Below are 19953 nucleotides of genomic sequence, written 5' to 3'. Positions count from 1 at the left end.
GAGGACTCCTTTGCAGGTCCTCTCTGGATCAGTCCTTGGGAGACACGACAGCTTTCGGATTACATTGAAGAAATTGCAACACCAGACTTCTCCTCCAGCTGGGCTTCAAATAACAGCTTCTTCTTGCTAGGTTTCGACTTCAGCTTCAGCACAAATTGGTAAGTGAGAGGTCCCCAGATATACACATCTGTTCCCACATTCATTCTCGCGAGTCAGGCTCAACCAATCAATCTCACAGGCATTCAGGCCATTCACTTCACCCAGACACCCATAACAAAGAATGTGAATTGGGTAAGTAGCCAGCCTTTCAGCACACTACACTGCATTCATCTCAGTTTCAGTCAGGGCTTTCTCATTTATTGTGTCACACACAGAAACTCTACACACACAACAGAGAATGTGAGTTGACTCCAACCTTCATTCACATAGATCCCACCCCTAGGGTGCACCCACAACACACAGGCCCTGGGAAGGCTCCAGTCAGTCTGACAGGAGGCAGCTCCAGAGCCATATATGGTATTTCCACCCAACAGGCAGTCAGGAGGAGAGGGAAGGGAACACAGACATATATGGTGTTTCTGCCGAACAGCCACTCATGAGGAAGGGAACAGAGACAGGGCTTCCCAGGACTTTGGGAAACAAGGCAATAGAAACCAAGAGGCCAAAGTAGCCATCTTGCCTTTGTGTAGGAATCCATTGCTTTCTATGGCAGGGCCTGGGTATCCCAAAATGGAGTATACACGGAGCCACTGCCAAGTAAGCATGCAGCTGCCACTAGCCCATACCTTGCTCTGTGGCCCACACACAGGTGCCCAAAAACACACATAAGGGCTACAAGGTAGTACCCCCACCCATGGTTGCCATAAGGGTATCCCATGGGTGTTCACCAAAAGATAAAACGAAGAGCGGCACTGCTAGAGGTCCAGCTGGACCTCAGTGGCAGACAACAGAGAAAACACCCAGAGAGAAGTGGCCCTGCCCCTCCCTAAGGCATTTCTAGCATCACACACCCCCCTCCAGGACACAATGTATGTACTGGACAGTCCTCCTTTGGTCCTAGCACACAATTCCTGCAAATTTCCACACATACATATAGTCCTCACTATAGAGTGGATTCACTGTAATGGGGAAGAGTTCAGCTAAAAGAAGAGAGATATGACAAGTGCTGGCTGTGAGAGGACATTTAAAGATGTATCTATACATTCTAAACAACAAGAACATTAAATACAATTTCTATACAGGGGAAGAGAAGAGGAGATGGGCAACTGACTGAAAGACCTTTCTGTGCACCCTTAACACAGTGCCAGTCAGTCTAGACGGAGATGGAGGGGAGTGGGAGAGGTGGGACATTTGCACAAACTCTTACCTGCTGCTTGCGGTCAGACCTAGGGTCAATCATCACATTGATGAGGGTGGGCACCTTCTCCTCCGCCAAGCCGGCCTTGAGCGCTACACGCAGCTCCTCTGGCGTCTGTACAAAGTGGCCTCTACCACCAAAGGCGGTCATCACCTGCTCGTATCGGGCGTTTGGTGTCAGACAAACTGGAGGTGCACTGCATAAGGAAGCACATGCCACAATATGAGGTGCGCACACTTTTCTTTGCAGAAGAGAACTGATGCATGATCGCAGAATTAAGAAACAGGACCCACGGGGGAAAGAGAGGGGGGGAAAGAGAGGGTGGGAAAGAGAGACATCCACAACTGAGCAAGAGCTACACCTTACCAGGAGCACTGATTTACCTTTAAAGTTAAACAAGAGTGTCGGAGCCCCTCTACTGAAAACGAACATGGGTCAAATACCCCGTTTTATGGAATTTCTTTCACTCAGCAGGGTCTACAACCAGGATTTAGCTCACTGCACTCGTCACAGAGAAGATTAATCTCCATGCTACTACTACAGTTCTCCACTTTAACTGCCCCGCTCAGAAGCCACTAAATAAATCGCAGCCTGCTTCTCTTCCGCTCTACCATCCCACTGATTAACTCAATGTTTACTCTACATTCTAACTACACTAGGTTTCACCTACTTAGCATTTACTATCAGTCTATACTACATCCTTTCACACTACATTCTGCTATTATGCTACTCTATATGCATTTGTTGTCAAACTACATGCCATTTTGCTTAAATCCAAAACTAGAGTTAAACCAGAAGGCAAACAACATATCAGCATGCTCTGAATTACAGTCATTATGTGACTTAAATATATATTTTCTGTTGTGCAATTTCAATACCGGTCTACTGAGAGTGATTGTCATATAACGGTTTGCAGATGTATTTACAGTAGGCGGGACAAGGGATCATGTGCAACCCACGTACAAATAGATACCAAGGGTTAGGTGTAAATGTTCATAGGATGTGAAGATGTGCTCTATATTCCCATGCTAAATGCCTTCAGGAGGGAGGGTACATCATCAGGTATAAGAGCAGGTGGCTGGTGTAGGGGAGGCATGGTATCATGAGTATGCCACTGACACAATAGGTACAATTTGTATAAGCCTTTATTGAAGTTTCTGGGGTTGGAAAAACTCCTAGTTTGCCCTATAACTAAGATGGGAGTAGTCTCGACCATCAAATGATAAATACAATTGTTGTAGTGTAGAAGTCAAATCAAAATGGCCTATGCTTATAAAACCTAAAGCCTGCCCTGTCTCTTGTACAAAAAGTGTACAAAGGAGAAATGTATGTAAAGGAAAAATCAGTGTTCAAAATAATAAATATGGCTGAATCAGCTCTCCTCCTCACGTTAGACCACACAGAGTAAGGTGGTCCTTGTAGGTATGATGACACACTCTGGCTCAGGTTTCTAACACAATAAACAGTTCCCAAACGTGGACTGAGGCCCGCCTGGCCTTCACGTTAAAGTCTCTCTTTCCAGACTTCCAACCAAATAATGTACCAACAAAAGTTCACATGGGCCCCCTCTGTTGGGCTCAGACCTCTTCAGAACAAAGTTCAAAGAAACTTGCAATGGGCTCCCTTCCCCAAGCTTATTACACTTTGGGTCTCCCTCAGTCGGGCTCAGACCGCTTTTGGATGTCGAAGACTTTCGAATGTGCGTGGCTTTCTTTACAGACCTCTGCAGGACCACTTCGACTCCTGAAAGTTCAAGATTCAACTATCCTTCTCTAGGAATTAATTTGGCTTACTTAGCTTTTGAAGTTAATTCACTTTATCATCACAAACAATCCACATTTCATGGAGACTTTAGAGTTGGCTACTTCCTTTCGCCGGACCACTCTTACTCGGTATTGCTGATTTCACAGCTGTCCTTACTTCAAAGTTCATTCAGAGGTCAGCCTTTCTTCGCATCTCATCCACACGTGTGCAACCTTCACTTGAGATATAATGTTGCCACTTCCAACTTTCTTTAACACACACTCTCTCTCATGTCACTAGCCAACTCAATTGGCTGTGTGCGTTTCTTTCTTGGTTTTAAGATTTCAAATTCACGAGTCAAGGTTAGTACCACAGAATTGGCCTCAAGTCCCCAACTCTGCCGTTCACCCGGCAGGGTCGCTGGCATCCTTGAAACACAATGCAGCCTTCGGATGTGGGATCTGGTTTTCTCCACGTTTTTTATGCAGCCTGTTGGAAGCAACAACCTTCAGTAAGGAACTCTTGGGGTTTTCGACCTGCTGCTCTCGTCCCTTGGTCGTTGCTCTGCCTTGGAAGTTCTGCTCATACTCGTGTTCTACCTTGCTCAGAGTGCGTCTTTCGGTTCTGCCTTTTATTCGTGCGAGGAGAGCTAAATGGTATCAGGTGTATGCACTTAAAGTCAAGTGCCTGATTTTTCCAGACCCAAATAGCGGGACATGTCCAGTACGATGTATGAGTGTTTGTGTTGTTACTCTCAGTCACCCTCTACCTCAGCCCAGTGTGTGGAAAAAGGGGAGGGGGGTTGGAACCTTGGAGAATCCTACAAAAATAGGATGGGTTAGATAAACAAAAAAGGGGGGACTACCACATCTCACCATCAGCTGCCTCACTCCCACTCCCCGAAGACCTCTCACCCAGGTGATACTCCCGCACTGGTCCACCCCCAGGGTCTGGACCCAAAGGCGATGGCTGTGCCCTGGTCACCTGAGAGAGAGAGAGAGAGATCCCCAGGGACTAATGGGTGAGACACCCTCTGGTTTCTCACACTGCGCTGAGCTCTTATGATCGGACCATGCGTATTCTACAGTCAGAGGCTCTGTAAAGAGAGGGTAGTATCACTCTGTTCAAATAAACTTCGATTGGAACTGACAGGTGCTGCAAGGCACAAGGTGACTGGATAAGGTGCATAGGAATAGTACCCACACATTGGATGTTACAAAGTGCAGATGGGCTAATATTCTATACATTAAAAGGCTTTGGGGATTGGTACTTACACTTTCGCTGGCTCGCCAAATGCCATCATTTCCTTCCAAGACTTCTCATCAAAACCATTGTAGATGCCGTTGTTATTGACCACAATGATGAGCACCGGGAGGTTGTATCTGCAAAAATGTCAAGGGGGGGCAAGGGGCAGTGGTTAGGAAACGCATAAACAATGGAGCAGGGAGTCTTCCTCTTGCCCCATACCAGAAGGTCGCAGGTATGTTGGGAGGAACAACCCCATCAGTGGCTGGTTAGAGTGCAATGTCAAAGGACCCACAGTGTGTAGCAAAGGCTGGGTCCTGGGGTTTAAGGTTTAGAAAAATATGCAGTCTCTTGGAAACAATACCAGCAATACTGTTTGCATCTCAGGTAATTATGTTCAAATCTATTGCTTACGGTAATAAAAGAAGGTGGTTCATGGAGGCTTAAAGTATCACTGATCATCTTTTTCTATAGCGTTCATCTCTAGGAGGGCCTTCCATTGTGTAAAGCTGGCAACATCTACCATCACTTACTCAAAGACCGGGGTCTTTAATGTGTACAGTAGTACAGTCAACTAGGTACATCTAAACTTTTAAGAGCTGCAGGCCTCCCCTTTAGGACATGGTATTGTTCTGAGGCAGCCACTGGTAAACTTGAATAAGGGTGAAGGGAGAAAGTCCCAATAGAAAGCATTAACTTTGATAATGGCCTTTTGTGATGAAGTGCCTGGATTTGAAGACTGGCTTACACACTAGCAACACAAGGGTATCTTCCTGCACCTGCTCCCTCATTCTCCACACTCAACACATGATAGATGGCCAACAGAGGGCTAAATGGGAAGCTCAGGAGTTTGGAAGCAAAGAACAAACACCCTGAACGCTGCACATTACCTGCAGAGAGTCTCTGCCTCCATCCCAGAGAAGCCAAATGCGCTGTCCCCTTCCACTGCCACCACACGCTGTCGTGAATTCTGGCCCTGGGTCACTAGTGCCGCTGCAATAGCGAATCCCAACCCAACGCCCATTGTTCCAAATGTGCCAGCGTCAAGCCTGAGGGAAGGGGACAAACAGTAGTCAACATAAATCTCCTCCTACAACATTCAAACCGGGAATATGTTCCTTTGTAGAGAATGGTGATGTATCATTGTTTGGTTTTATTGTTGTGCATTGGTGATTTTGTAACTTGTATGCAATTATATTCGTCTTTTGTGAAACACTCTGATGCACAAGTGCCGGGTTCACGCTATATAAGAATTTTAAATAAATAATGATAATAATGTATTATTTATATAGCGTTTTTTCCAAAGAGCTTTATACAGAACATATTTACATCCAACATCACTCAACCAAAGTTGGTACTCATTTATCGACCTCCGAAGGAGGAAATGCTGAGTTGAATTGCTGGGATTAGAACCTTTAGATCACATACAGATCGCAGCAGCAAGCACTCAACCCGCTGAGCTATTGTACCAGCTAAATACATTGTGCATCTAACTCAGTTTATCTACATGAGTCTTTCTTCCTTGGCCTGAAACCGCATGCCCTAGTGTGCAAAGGGCAAGGTAGGGAGTCTGAACTGTCCTCAGTGCACTGTTGAAATAAGTAACTTAATTTTCTCACATGCACTGAAGTCCAGAATAGCTTACACTTGGGAGGTGGCGCTGAAGGTGTCCGACAGTCTCAATGGTTTTCTGCCCTTGTATTTTCCTTGCAATCAGAGGAGTAGCCAGGATTGTCCATCAAGTGGGGCCTGATGCCAACATACTTGGGCCCACCACAGTGACATTAACATCTGTAAATGGCCACACAGCACTGTCTGCTCAGAGTTGGCCTTGTCCGCTAGCCCTACCCTGTCTACTACTCTGCTTGCAATAGCCTATATGTTGTCTTAACAGGAAAAACAAGCTGAAATTCCATAACGTAATAACCACTGGCAACACAAAGTGGCCCTATTTAACTATTTTCAGAAAGTAAAAGCCTTCATTATCCAGCTCACCTTGAAGAATGTCCAAGATAAAGAAAAAGACTTTTAGGATAGCCAGTCAAGATTTCCTTTTCGGCAGACTGATGCATGTAATTTTAAGATAGTTATAAGAAAAACAATTGTTTTAAACTAGCTATAATGCTGGCAGTCATAGATCTCCATCACACAGACACTATGAATGTATGGCTTATATTACTCACTTATCGTATTTCTTATGCTTCTGTCTATTTAGATTTACATGCTTTGCATAGACCCAACATCTAGTGGTAGGTGCAGAGTATTGGATGACTTGTTTTTGAAGTTCGAAAAGGGACGTCAACTGGGCGCGTTTGTAATACTATCCCTAGTGTGGCATGTCAGTACACGTCACACTAGGGATAGTATTACAAACATGATCCCTCGCACGTCGAGGTCCCTCAGACTGTTTTGTTTCTGGCATGAGGGAGCATAGAGTATGCGTGAGTACAGGAAAGCAAGAAAAATTGTAAGATATCTATGCACCTTCAACTCCAAGAGTGGAGGAAGGGTGGGTGCATGTGAATCTAAGCAAATACAAGCATCAGAAAGAGGATAACGGTGAGTAATGTATGCCTTCTGAGGCTTGTGGATCTGCTTTGAATCACATACTTTGCATAGACTAGCGAGCAGTACCTGGAGAAGGTGATGGGTTGTTAGAAGGTACAGCAGCAAAACACTGCTTGCCCGACCTGCGAGTCCCCTCTTGAATGTGTATCCAAACAGCAGTGCTTTATGAAGGTGTGAATCGAACTCCAAGTAGCTGCCTTGCAAATGGCATCTAAAGGTACATTTGCTATGAATGCTAAAGTAGCTCCTGTGCCCAAAGCGGAGTATGCTCTGGGCGTGAAAGGTAAAGTTTTCTTGGATGCTTTTGACAATCCATCCGGAAATAGCCGAGAGAGACAGGATCCCTTTTTTTCCCATGCCTTTGGAAACAAAGAACTGATGTGTTTTCTCAGAGACTTTCTTTTGTTCAGGTAGTACCTATCGTCTAAAATATGCAGGCTTCTTATTCCGCTGAATTAGTTGGGTTTTGGAAGAAAGATGGAACTTCTATGGACTTGTTAACATGGAACGGAGATACATTTAGGAGAGAAACATGGATGTGTTCTTAGAACCACTGTCTTCATGAAGAACCACAAATTGGTCTCGAACTGAGAGGGACTGACTCTTCTAATTGATGCAATGGCTACAAGAAATGCAGTTTTGTAAGCTAGATGTTTAAGATTGGCTTTATGCAAACGGGGGCCCCTTGAGTTTAGTAAGTACAATGGAGTTGGACTTTAAATTGGGGGGGGGGGGGGAGTAGTGTAATCTTTTAACCACTTCCATGTATGCTTTAACCACTGTTACTTTCCACCATGACACCTTACTTTGAGAGGTGGTGTATGCTGAAAGAGCTGCTAGGTGAACCTTAAGGGAATTAAAGACTAACCCTGAATCTAAAAGGTAAAGCAGATAGTGTACTATATGTGAAGGTGAGCGGTCAATGGTGTTGATGCTGTGTGTTCTATACCAAATGACAGCCGTTTCCATTTGTTGAAATAGCAGTGTCTTGTGTTGAGTTTACGTGCCTCCTTCAAGATGTCCATACATCTTTGTGGCAAGTATAAATGTCCAAACTCTGACTTCAGAAGCCAAGCTACGAAGTTCAGTGTTTGAGGGCATGGATGGAGTGTTGTCCCCCGACGTTGGGATAGCATGTTGTAAGGGCAATTGTAGTTTGACTGGAGAGTGAAGACATTTTGAGCAGGTGTGAAAACCATGGCTGTCGTGCCCACATTGGTGCCATCATGATGAGAGGGACTTGTTATTGGCACATTTTGCAGATCATTTTGTTCAGAAGTGGTGTTGGGGCAAAAGCATACGCAAATGTCCCTGACCAATTCATCCACAGAGGGTTCCCCCTGGACCCTTGTCTGGGTATACCTGGATGCATAGTTAGGGCATTGTGCGTTGTCTTGTGGTGCACAGAGATCTAGGTCTGGTTGCTCCCATAGTCTGAAGATGTGTAAAATAGCTACGCGTATTTGCCACTCGGGCTCTACTGGCAGCTGTAAACCTCTGCTTAAGTCATCTGCCAGAGAGTTGTGTTCCCCCTAGGTAGTGTTGAGACAGGAGGAATATGGTGAAGAGACCAGTGCCACATTTACTGCGCAAACATGGACAGATTTGGAGTGTGTCTCCTGCCCTGTTTATGTAGGACATAGCAGTAGTAATGTCTGTGAGGACTATAACTGTCTTTCCCGCTAGTTGATGTTGAAAAGCTTGAAGTGCTTTGAAGACTGCCAGCAACTCTAGAAGGTTGATGTGGTTTTTTGACATTGACAGTGTCCACATTATGTGCGCTGTTTTATGGAGATAATGAGCTCCCCACCCTGAGAGTGAGGTGACTGTTGTAAGAGTGGCCTGCACTGTCGGGTTGTGAAAGGGTTTTCCCTTCAACATGCTTTATTCTGTCCACCACTGCAGTGCTTGTGCCAGTTATTGCGAAAATGACCAATAGATCGTCCCACTGATCACTTTCTTGAGACCAATTTTTCACCAACCACTCCTGCACTGGGCACATGCGCAGATGTGCGTGAGGGACAAGATATACGCATTAATCCATCAACCCGAGAAGGCGCATTGCCTTTCGTACGGTTATCCGATGACCGGCTACATAATGAGGTATTTGAAACCGCATGTTTGTACCCTTTCTTTAGAGGGGAAGACTAAGCCTTTGTGTGTTCAAATCAATGCACCCAGGAATTGTTTTACTTGGACGAGACATGATTTCTTCTCGTTAATGGAGAACCCCAATTGGTATAAAAGGTGGATTGTTGCTTGTGTGTGCTGTTGACACATTTGTGGCGTGTCTCCCGTTATGAACCAGTCATCTAGATAAGGGTACGCTGGGATGGATTGCCGTTTTAAGTGTGCTGCCACTACCTAGTGAACACCCTTGGCGCTGAAGAAATGCAGAAGGGGAGGACTTTGAACTGAGGGTGTGTGTTTCTAATCTGGATGAGCAAGTATTGTCTTTGTGCTAGCAACATTGAAATATGAAAGTATGCATCTTTCATATCCAGCTATGTAATATCCCTCGTTGAGGAGAGGAATTACTTCTTGAAGAGATGTCCTTCAAAACCTTTGTGGTTTGCCATATGTGTTGGCTGGACATAGGTCTAACACAGGACACAGAGTTAAGTCCTTCTTTGGAACTAGGAAGTACACTGAATAGCCACCCTTGATTACCTCATAGGGTGGGACCAGCTCCATTGCACCTTTCTGGAGTAAAGACTCAATCTCTGCTTGTAGAATTTGTTGATGTTCCTGCGGCATCTTCCTGTGTCTTGAAGGATGATGTTGGGGCTTTCTATGAAATCAATGTATCCCTTGGACACCACTAGTCTGACGCGATTTCCTCCCATGGGTGGGTGTATAGAGAAATGTGACCCCCCTACTGGGTAGACATGGGAGGGAACCTAAATGGGTGTGTGATTGTTTAGGGGCTGCGAAGCCTCTAGTGGGTGCAGCACTAACCCTACCTCTCCCCCTTTTGTAGCCCCTTTGGAAGGTGGATTGATAAGGAGATGATTGGGCCTGGGATGTATATCATGGAGTGGAAGGTCCCTGGCTATAACCTGCTTGTGATGTTCGTGGGTATCCTTGTCCCCGAAAGGACCGGCGTGTGTTGAACGGCTTATTGGAGATCTGCCACACAGTTTTAGGGGTTTCATGCTCTTCTTTAGTATTTTTAAGAGCATCATCTACTGCCTTACCAAATAAAACATTGGGTTCAATGGGCATATTTAGCAGTGTCGCTTGCGTTTCTAGTTAAAAACCTGACTGGCGTAACCAAGAATGATGTTTTAAAAGAGTACCCTCAGCTATGATTTGACCAGCGGTGTCTTCTGCATCTAAATTATTTGTAATAATGCAGTTGGCAACGTGTTTCCCTTCTGAAACCGTTTTGCGGATGTAATAGTTTTAGAACAGCATGAAGTTGGTTGTGGACACTATCCCAAAGTGATCCATCGTAGCTGGCGAATGTTGTATTGTTAGCTATGCGTACTTGATAAGCTGTGGATGTGGATACTTCACCTAGAGAATATAATGTTTTGCTCTCCTTTACAGGTGCTGTCTCAGCAGACGCAAGTGGAGTGCCCGCCCTTTTCCTTGTGGTTGTGACCACTATGTAATCTGGTTTTAACTCTCCTCTAATGTAGAGGGGGGTCAGTAGGCGCAGGTTTAAAGGTTTTCTTGACACGTGGATTGACTGCTCCGGTTAGAGAAGGAGTAAACTGAGAAGGCTGAATATGTTTAGCAACTGACTGAAACAAGGGAATAAACTGGCCAACAGACTTCTTTTCCCCCCTAAGAAGTCATCGACAAAATCTGTGTCTTGTAGGGCTCTTTGAGTCTGAATTTTACAATGATGAGCCGAACATTGTATTGAAATTGGTTGTGTATTGGGGAATCTGCAATAGGCTTATTGTGATCTTCAGGCGATGGCAACACATACATATCAGGATCATAGCTTTGATCCTGGGTGTACGGATCATCAAATTGACCTTGATCATTATCAATGTAAACGTCATCCGCTAACCCTTGATCATGTTGGTCCTGTTGATCATCTGGTATAGAGATGACAGTTGTGGGTTGGGCAGAAGATTGTAACCTTTGATATTTAACAGGAGCCTCTCTCTCCAAATCAAAGTATTTTTGTTTCAAAGGGTTCTTTTCTGGAAAGTTTACAAAGCATAACATTTTATCCATAGTCTTTTCAAACTTTTCTTTAGTCCAATACCCTGTACTAGGGGTGTTTAGAAAGTCAAAAGCTATAGAAGCATCTACAGCTTGAAATGTTATGAATGTAAAGCCTTTGAAAGTGGAGAGGGGGGGCAGATGTATATAGTGTGTGTTTCAACATACCTTCTAAGGACGTGGAAACCCATTTTGAAATATGGTTATGATGTGTGCTTTTCAATGTACCACCAGAGGACGTCTAAGATTTATGTTTCAATGCTCGTCATTCAGTACACGAGTGAACAGAATCTTTATGCACAGTAGTTGAGCTCACAGTCTGTTTACAGTGTTTGTCTTGTGGTGAACGTGAAGACGAGGGCCCAGAGGACAAAAGATGCTTCGAGCCAGAATCGGTGGCGACTTTATTCTGACACTCTGTTGCTGCGCTTTGTCTTTTTAGTCGTCCAACAGCTACGGGTTGTGTCTTTAGTGTGGGAGCGTTTGTGATTGCCCTGGTCACCGAGTGTGGTATCCATCACAGGACCACTGGCCTGTTTCTCTGAGGTGGGGACTGGAACGTGGGATTCGGCAGAACCCATAATATCTTTGTTGTCACTTTGTGCACCGTAACTGCCTTACTCTTCCTCGGATTCTTCTGCGCTGGGTTATCTGTGTAAGCCTCGGCTTGCATGGCGCAGGATGCCCAATGTTTAGTACGTCTCTTAAGGTTTTGGGTCTTAACAATTTAAAGGAAAGACAGCGCTTGTCAGAGTGATCCCTCGGAAGACAGTGATTGCACACACAATGTGTCTCTTTCAATAGATACTTCCGATTACAGGACGGACAGAATCTAAAAGGAGTATTTACCATGACTTTTAAAAAAGGCTGCACAGACATTCTGATGCCAACCCGAGGCGCAGCGATACAAGCAGCATAGTTGCGTTGCCCCCGGCGATTTTGGGACACAAGTCCCTGTTTGAGCCCTGCACCTGAGAGTCAGAGTGCGGGCAGTTTTGAAGTTGGTGGCCTGGGGCAGAGCTGGGCGAAATCTGGAGCTTCTAGCTCTGGAGATACGGGAATCGGCAACCTGGGTGCTGAAGCTAAACTAGACGCGAGAAAGTAGCTCCACACGGCTTCCAGGAGAGTCTGGGGATAGCCGTAAGGCCCTCCGATCGGGGTCAGTTTTTCCTGCATAAGAGGTCACTGGTGATGCCATCCTGTCTGTAGGTGGCGGTTCCTGACCACCCGTGGGCCGATCCAATCCTGTGGAAACCAGTGGATGCCCTACGGGTGGGCCTGCTAAGAACTGGGCCGTCAGAGGGCTTTGTGGAGAGACTCAGACAGCCTTCCGGGGCTGGCAGTCATCCAGTGTTCCTCCGATTCGGGCTATCACCTGGAATCAGCCAGCTTCGGATTGAGTGTTTTAAGCAAGCGCAGGGGCTGTGGAGGGGGTCCACTGTTCCCTCCACCCGCAAGCACTCGAGGGGCTGAATTGATTGGCGAGCAGGCCGTTCCGCAGGTCATTTAAATAGAGAGGCGGCCAGTCGAGTATCAATGGATTGAGAGTGGGTAGCCCGTGGGCCCCTCACCTGAGGCGCATTTTCCTGCAAGCTTCCAGCACTTGACCCGGCAGCCCAGTCGCTGGTCGTGGGGGTCCTGGCAGGAGAGAAATCAGTAGAGGCCACAGACACGACCCTGCCCGCAGCTGTGGTCGCGGATCGAAGAGGATCTTGAGGTGCAGAGATCCGGAGGACTGCATCTCGCAGCCCGGGGCCTGCACCATCTCCCCCAGGGGCGCCTATGGTAGCAGTAGGCCTTTCAGCACTCAGGTGATTGGGCCAAGGACCTGTGGTGCATAGTGGGGGGTACAAGGAGTTGTCTTCAGCCCACATACCTGGCCGGCTCCCGGCCTCCCCCACCTTCCCCCCCCCCCCCCCCCCCCCGAGATCAGTGCCCCGTCAGGGGAGCACCCAGCACCACTGCTGGACGAAGGGGCCAAAGAGTATCGGAGGTGGCTCACCCGCAAAATCGCTTAATTGGGGTGAAGGGTGATGCTGCCACAGGGGACGCTGGGACTCTCACCTCCTTGGAGCCCCACCCAAGACCTGCCTGACAGGGAGGGTCTATACACCCAGTAGCCGCAGGGTCCGAGCATTGGTCCCAGGCACACAGTCAAAGAGCTCAAGAGTACGTAAGCGGATGGGGACCTGTTGCCATTCCTACAGATCATCGTGCTTACCTCTCGCTCGAGATTGAGCTGCTCTAGAGGTACTACCTGTGTGTCGTTGCACCTTCCTGTGGTTGAAGTTCTGGAGAGGGTACTGTTCCCTGCTGTCCCGAACCTTGCCGTCCCTCTTCGATGAGCTGGAAATTGGCATTGCAGGGGCGTGGCACGGAGATCTATATTGTGAGACCGCAACGGGACCAGGCTCAGCCGCTCCACCTACAAAGGTGGAATCAGAAGGGGACCCAATGTTGACGAACAGAGACATTGCGGCCTTGCAGGAGGAGATCATGGGAATCGGGACCGGAATCAGTCATAGACTGGACAAACTGGACTACAGAGTAGATACCATGGAGGACAGAATACAAGGCTTGGAGACCGAGTCCTCGGTCGTCATATTGGAAATGCAAATAGATACTAGACTGGTGGCATTCGGGAGGAGAGATGAGGCAAGGGCCCTCAAGATGGACTTTTTTCAGAACAGTGAGAGGAGGAACAATCTTAGATGTTTTGGCTTCCCTGAGACAGAAGGTACATGTCTGTGCCCTGAAGGATGTGGTTAGGCTTCTGTTTGGTAAAAAAGCCATGAATGAGCCTACCATAGATAGGTCGCATAGGGCTAGGGGTAGAGTCGCAGGGCCAAGATCGGTACTAGACCGTTTCCATTACTATGCAGAAAAAGCCAAAATCTTAGAAGATAGGAAGGCTAACTCCATTGTTACATTCCTGATTTTTCAAGACCTCTCCATGTTCACCCTGGCTAGAAGACGGATGTGCTCTCCGCTTACACAGTGGCTCAGAGGTAAGGGGGATACACTATCGTTGTGGGTTTCCCTTCTCGATTGTGCTCGAGTATGGTGGTCAGCAATACAGACTGGTATCAGAACATCAGAGGAGCAATAGCAGAACTTTCCGACTCCCTCCCCCCACCCTCCATGGGAAACCAGGGTCATGACTCGGAAGAGGGTTCAGCAGGGGGTCCAGGAAGGGGCCTGCAAGAGACAGAAGGCAAGTCCCTGGCTCAAGGAAATTGACATTTTAAAAGCTGAATACTCACCCTGCCAATAGATCACGAGGTCTGCTCCGCATTTGAGGAAACTTTGATTATGTACGGTTAGCTTTCTGCCCTGCAAAAGGGGCGCTCAGAGGGCGGGGTGAGCCCTGGGGGTTCACACTGTCCATTGTGTGGTTTTGGAGAGGAGGGGTTGTTTTGAGGTTTTGTGAGATTGAAGGGTGGGTTGTTCATGCAGTGATTCATAGAGGCGGGGGTGCGTGGGCTCAGGAAAAGGGGTAGTGTGGAGAGAGAGCCTGGGGAGCGAGGGGTTGTTGGTGGTTCGGTCAAGAGGCAGTTTTGGCTGTAGATCCTGGCTGGATGCGGGAGGGAGGAGTGAGAGGGGAGAATGGTTGGGCTGAGGGGGGGGGGAGGTTATGAGTGTTTTCCAGTGATCTCACAAATTCTATTGACATGGGGCTGGTCTCCATTGTGTGTAAAGGTGGCTCGTACAGATGCGAGGAGCCGTAAAACAGTGGGGCATTTTGTGGTAAGGTCTATTCCCTCAAATGGCTAGTTGGTTGACAGCAATGACGATTGGGTCCTTAAGTGCCAGGGGTATTAAATCCCCAATGATAAGACCCTTGGTGCTACAAGAGTACACACATTCCAAGTTAGAACCCTTATTCCTCTAGGAGATACACTTGGTAAGGGGGAAGGAGCACCCCCTTATATCAGCACAAATGGAGGGAGTCTATCATGCCTCATTTATTGCAAAGAAAAGAGGGGTGGCAATTATTGTGTCCTGTCGGTTATGCTTTAAGGTGGAGAAAGAGCTTAAGGATCCAGAGGGTCAGTGTGTTTTTCTGCAGGGCAATAGTCAGGGGGGCAAGTGGACTCTTAGCACTCTGTATTGTCCAAATGAAGGGCAGATGCTGCTCTGGGAAAACGTGAAAGAGAAACTGGTGTCCTTTGTCCAAGGTCCCCTAATGGTGGATGGGGATTTCAACATGGTCTTAGACCAGACCGGGGATAGGAAGAGAATAGAGACAGCAGGGGCACCTCAATATAGGAAGGTAGACTCAAAGCCGTCTCAGCGGATAGATCGGGGGTTGGGGATTATGGGCTCTTTGACACCCTCAGGCGACTCTCCTTTCACCTTTTACTCTCTGGTTCACAACTCCTTCTCAAGGATCGGCCATATTGTAGTGAATAGTAGCTTGCATGAACAGGTTTCCTGTTTTCGTGTCGATCCAGTGGCTTGGTCAGACCATGACTTGGTGTGTGTGGAGTTTGGGGACGGTTGAGGACACCCATGGTGGGGAATGTGGAAATGTAATTATTCCCTTAAAAGGTAAGAGATTGTCCAGACTCTGCTTACCAGAATTAAGGAGTACTTTGAATTTAATGATAATGGAGAGGCAGAACCAGCCACATCATAGGAGGGCTTTAAGGCAACGATCAGGGGAGAATTAATTAGGATGACTTTGAATTGGAAGAGTGCATGAGGCAGGAAGATGATCTGAGGAGTAAAATTGCAGCAGTGCATTTGGGGGTTAGGGGACCCAATGGAGAATAAAGACTCTAGAAATGGCTGGAAAAGTGAAGAGGTACAAGGCTCAGCTCAAAAAAGAAACTGCCCTTAAGTGAAAATATTATCACAAGGGGGATCGGGCAGATAAGATCTTGGCTTGGAAGTTGAGGGAGGCCCATAAGAGTAAAATAGTGGGGGTATATAATCTGACCTCAGGGTTGCTCACTATGATACGGAAGGCATCGGAGCTCAATTTAGGGGGTACTATAAAAGACTATACAAGTCAGAGTACGAGGGAGATGGGTTGCATATAGCCAACTTTCTTGACCCCTTGCCGATTGAGCTAACAGGAGACCTGGTGGTGTCTCAACTGGAGGCACTGATAACCGAGGAGGACGTGAGAAGGACAATTAAGTCGATTAAAGTGGGAACTACACCAGGAGACAATGGGTTTTCAGTCAGGTTTTATAAACTGTTCCGCTCTAGCTGGCTCTATATTTAGTTATGGTCTTTAACGTGGTTCTGGAAGGAGAGGATCTCCCCGGGAACTACGATTTGTGCAATCATAGTCGTGATTCCCAAACAAGGTAAAGACCATACACAATCTCCCTACTCAATACAGCTGTTAAGATTCTGGTGAAATTGCTAGGGAATAGGCTCAAGGGAATATTGCCTTCCTTAGTCCATGGGGGATCAGGTAGGGTTTATTTTGGGTCATCAGGGCTTGGACAACACTTGGAAGATAATTGACAATGCATTTTGTTATTTAGGAGATGTGGAGTCCTCCATTCCCACATTGTTATATCTTATTAAACGATTCAGTGTTTTCTTTGGGTTGAAGATCAATGCATCTAAATCCTCTATAATGGCGCTACGCAGACAAGATTAATGTCTTGATAGTAGGAGACAGATTCCTCATATAGGGGTAGAGACTATGGCAACAAGATACTTGGGGATTTCGCTACCAAGGGATCAGTCTAAGCTTGCTGAGGTTAACTACGATCCCCTCAGAGACTGTCAAGCGTGATCTACAGAGGTGGGGTACGATCGGATGACGGCAGTCCCATGGTTCTTGTACCTTTTCTCAGCCCTCCCGAGGATACCTTCCAAGCAGCTTCTTCGTGAGTCTACACTTGGCGTCGAGTAGGTTTGTCTGGCAGAACAAGCGTCCTAGGATTAAGAGGACCACCCTTACCTTTCTGTGGGCACACCAGGGGTTTGGATTCACGATTTTTCCCTGTATTATCTGGCAGCCCAATTGAGAGTTATTAGAGCACATGAGGGATGACGTGACAACTTTCTGGAAATATCTAGAGGCTATGGACACCCAATTGGCGAAAGTGCGCAATCTACTTTGGGCACCCTGCTCGGCCACAGCGAAGAGATTGTGGGATCACCCAACATTGGGGGTGCTGTGGTATTTGTGGATGTGGGGGAGGGTTCTTGGATACATTTTCCTCCTGGCCATCGTCCATGAACTACTGCAACATCCTCTTTCGCTACCTGCCTAGTTCTACTCTTTGCCCCTGCAAGTAATCCAGAACAGGACTGCAAGACTTATCCTTAGCCTCAAGCCCAGGGACCGTATCTCTCCTGCCCTGAAATCTCTCCACTGGCTCCCGGTGGCCGTAAGAATCAAGTCCAAGACCCTCTGCATTGTCCACAAGGCTTTCTGAAGCCGGGTCCCGCACTACATCCAACTCTCTCTTCTGAAATACCTTCCTTCTAGAGCCCTTCGCTCAGCTACCTCCAACTCTGAGGGTCAGACGCTTCTCCAGGCAGAGAGTGGGCGGTAGATCTCTCTCTCTATCTGCAGCAGGTGCCTCCCTCTGGAAAGGCCTCTCTGCCCCTCGCAGACTTGAGCCGGACCACCTGAAATTTCGGAAGCAGCTCAAGATCCTCCTTTTCTCCTCTGCCTTCTCACTCTCACTGCCTCTCACTTCCTTGCTAACTTACCCGACAGCTGTGCCGACTGGAGTCTCACTGGCAGGCTCTTTTTTTTTACCAGTCTTTCCTGCACTGCCTCCTGACCACCACACACTTGGGGGCTTTAACTGTAATCCCTACAGCCCCACAGCCCCACTACCTCCTTGCACTTGCCCAGAGACACAAAGCCCATTTGTCTGGTCTTCCCTCTGTCCTCCCTCCTTTGTCTTGTGGTGCTTTGAAACACTTGTGTACAGGTGCGTTATAAATGCCATATCATAGCATGATGTCAGTGTGTGGTCCTTCGGTGAGACTTAGGTGTCAGGGTTTCCGAGGGGCGCAAGCTTGGTCAGATGCAGGTTTGGAGAGAGCAGAGCAGCTGTTTATAGAGAAAATCCTTTTGGACTAGGACTTGGTCATGACACCCAGCTCTCTGTCAGGCTCCCCTCGGCCACCTCTACGCCTTCTTTCATTCCAGACTGTCTTTTCAACAATTCAGGAGTGGTGTGCCACCAATGATCTCTGCCTCAATGCCAGTGAGACGAAGATCCTCCTCATCGGAACACCAGCTCCCTCCTTTCCTCTCTCTGGCCGCCCTCCCTGGGTACTCTTCCTGCTCCTACCTGTGAGGCCAAGAACCTTGGGGTCATCTTCAACTCCACCCTCTCCTCACGTCTCCGACATCTCTAAGAAGTCAAACTATCAGCTGCACCTCCTCAGAGGTATTCTTCCTTTCCTCACTTTCCCCCAGAAACTCCTCGTCTCCAGAGCTCTGGTACTCTCTAGGATTGACTATTGCAACAGCCTCTTTATAAATCTTCCTGCATCTACTCTGTCCTCTACAACTTATCCAGAACAGGACTGTAAGATTTGTCCTTGGCCTCAAGCCGAGGGATCGCATCTCTCCATTGGCTCCCAGTTGTGGCGAGGATAAAGTTCAAGACCCTCTGCATCGTCCACAAGGATTTCTGGAGATTGGGACCGCACTACCTCCAACTCTCGCTTCCTAAACATCTCCCTACTCAAGCTCTCTGCTCATCCACCTCCAACTCTGAGGGTCGGTTGCTTTTCCAAGCAGAGTTGGGGGGCAGATCTCTTTCTTCGGTGGGGGCCTCTCTCTGGAACAGCCTCCCAGCCTCTCTCAAACCTGAGCAGAACCACCTCCGGTTCCGGAAGCAATTCAAGACATTCGTCTTCGCTTCCGCTTTCTCTCTTCCTCTCCCCTGCTGAAGACCAGTCTGCTCCACACACTGGTCACCCCCAAGTCCCTGCATGTCCAGTTGAACCTTTCGCACCGACTCTTGGCTCCCTCAGCACTTGTGGTCTGTATCTGTAACCCTACAGTCCCATCTCTCTGGACTTCTGAGCCAACCACTGGCTGCACTTTGGACTACCTGCACTTCTCCGCCCCCACCCCCTTGGCACTTCTCCCCTTTCCACTTGCGCAATCTGAATGACAAAAGGCCTAGTAAGATTGTTGTTTTGTCCTCCCTCTGTCCCCCCCCCAACCCCTGGTCTTGTTGCGTCTAGAAACACTTCTGTACAGGCGTGTTATAAATGCCATATCAGTGAGATCTTGGGAAGGGATACAATTCCGATTTTTGACTATCTCGCCTCAAGGGGATCCTCAGACCAGAAATGGGGAAATAACCTCAGGCAGTCGCTTACTCCCTTTGATAAGGTGTTAGACGATTCTATCTCGTGGAAAGGAATTCTGTCTAGACTCTATGGGGTACTGTAAATGGCGGATATGGCAGATAGGCAACATTTCTGGAAATTTTGGAACACACTGGGTGCAGATGTGGTCTCAGAAGAGAAATGGGAAAGGATCTTTAAGGTTGCATTTCATGGGAATTTGTTTCCAGCGGACATTGAGCACAATTTTAAGTTATTGCACAGTTGGCACCGAAATCCACTGAGGATCTCTAAGATGTTAGCGGGGGCCTCTCCACTATGCCCGAGGGGATTTGGGGAGGTCGGGTCCCTAGCCCACATGTGGTGGCATTGCCCGAAAGTGCAGGGATACTGGAAGGATCTGCTAGGGTGGAGGTCAGCTGTTACGGGAGAGCTTCTATCTCTGGACCCCCTCCAGATACTTCTGGGGGTTCCCCTGGCTAACAAGGAATTGTTTAGGTACTCCAGATTGTGGGAAGCCATGTTCAGAGTTGGAAGGGTTGCCCTATCCCATGAGTGGAAGCGCT

At 47.5% G+C, this 19953-nt stretch overlaps 1 protein-coding gene across 3 annotated transcripts in view; it reads right to left on the bottom strand.

Moving 5' to 3' along the window:
• Positions 1–19953, bottom strand: part of HACL1 (2-hydroxyacyl-CoA lyase 1) — a 370092-nt gene that overhangs the window by 43759 nt on the left and 306380 nt on the right. For all 3 annotated transcript variants that reach the window (XM_069648911.1, XM_069648913.1, XM_069648912.1), the window contains 3 exons: positions 5236–5394; positions 4375–4482; positions 1367–1553 (listed from right to left, as the gene is read on the bottom strand). In XM_069648911.1, the coding sequence (XP_069505012.1) occupies positions 1367–1553; positions 4375–4482; positions 5236–5394 (454 nt within the window). The remainder of the gene's footprint in view (positions 1–1366; positions 1554–4374; positions 4483–5235; positions 5395–19953) is intronic.

This window comes from Ambystoma mexicanum, chromosome 2q, assembly GCF_040938575.1.
Source record: "Ambystoma mexicanum isolate Mex_15411 chromosome 2q, UKY_AmexF1_1, whole genome shotgun sequence".
Taxonomy (NCBI): Eukaryota; Metazoa; Chordata; class Amphibia; order Caudata; family Ambystomatidae; genus Ambystoma; species Ambystoma mexicanum.
This window is presented reverse-complemented; position numbering and strand designations above follow the sequence as displayed.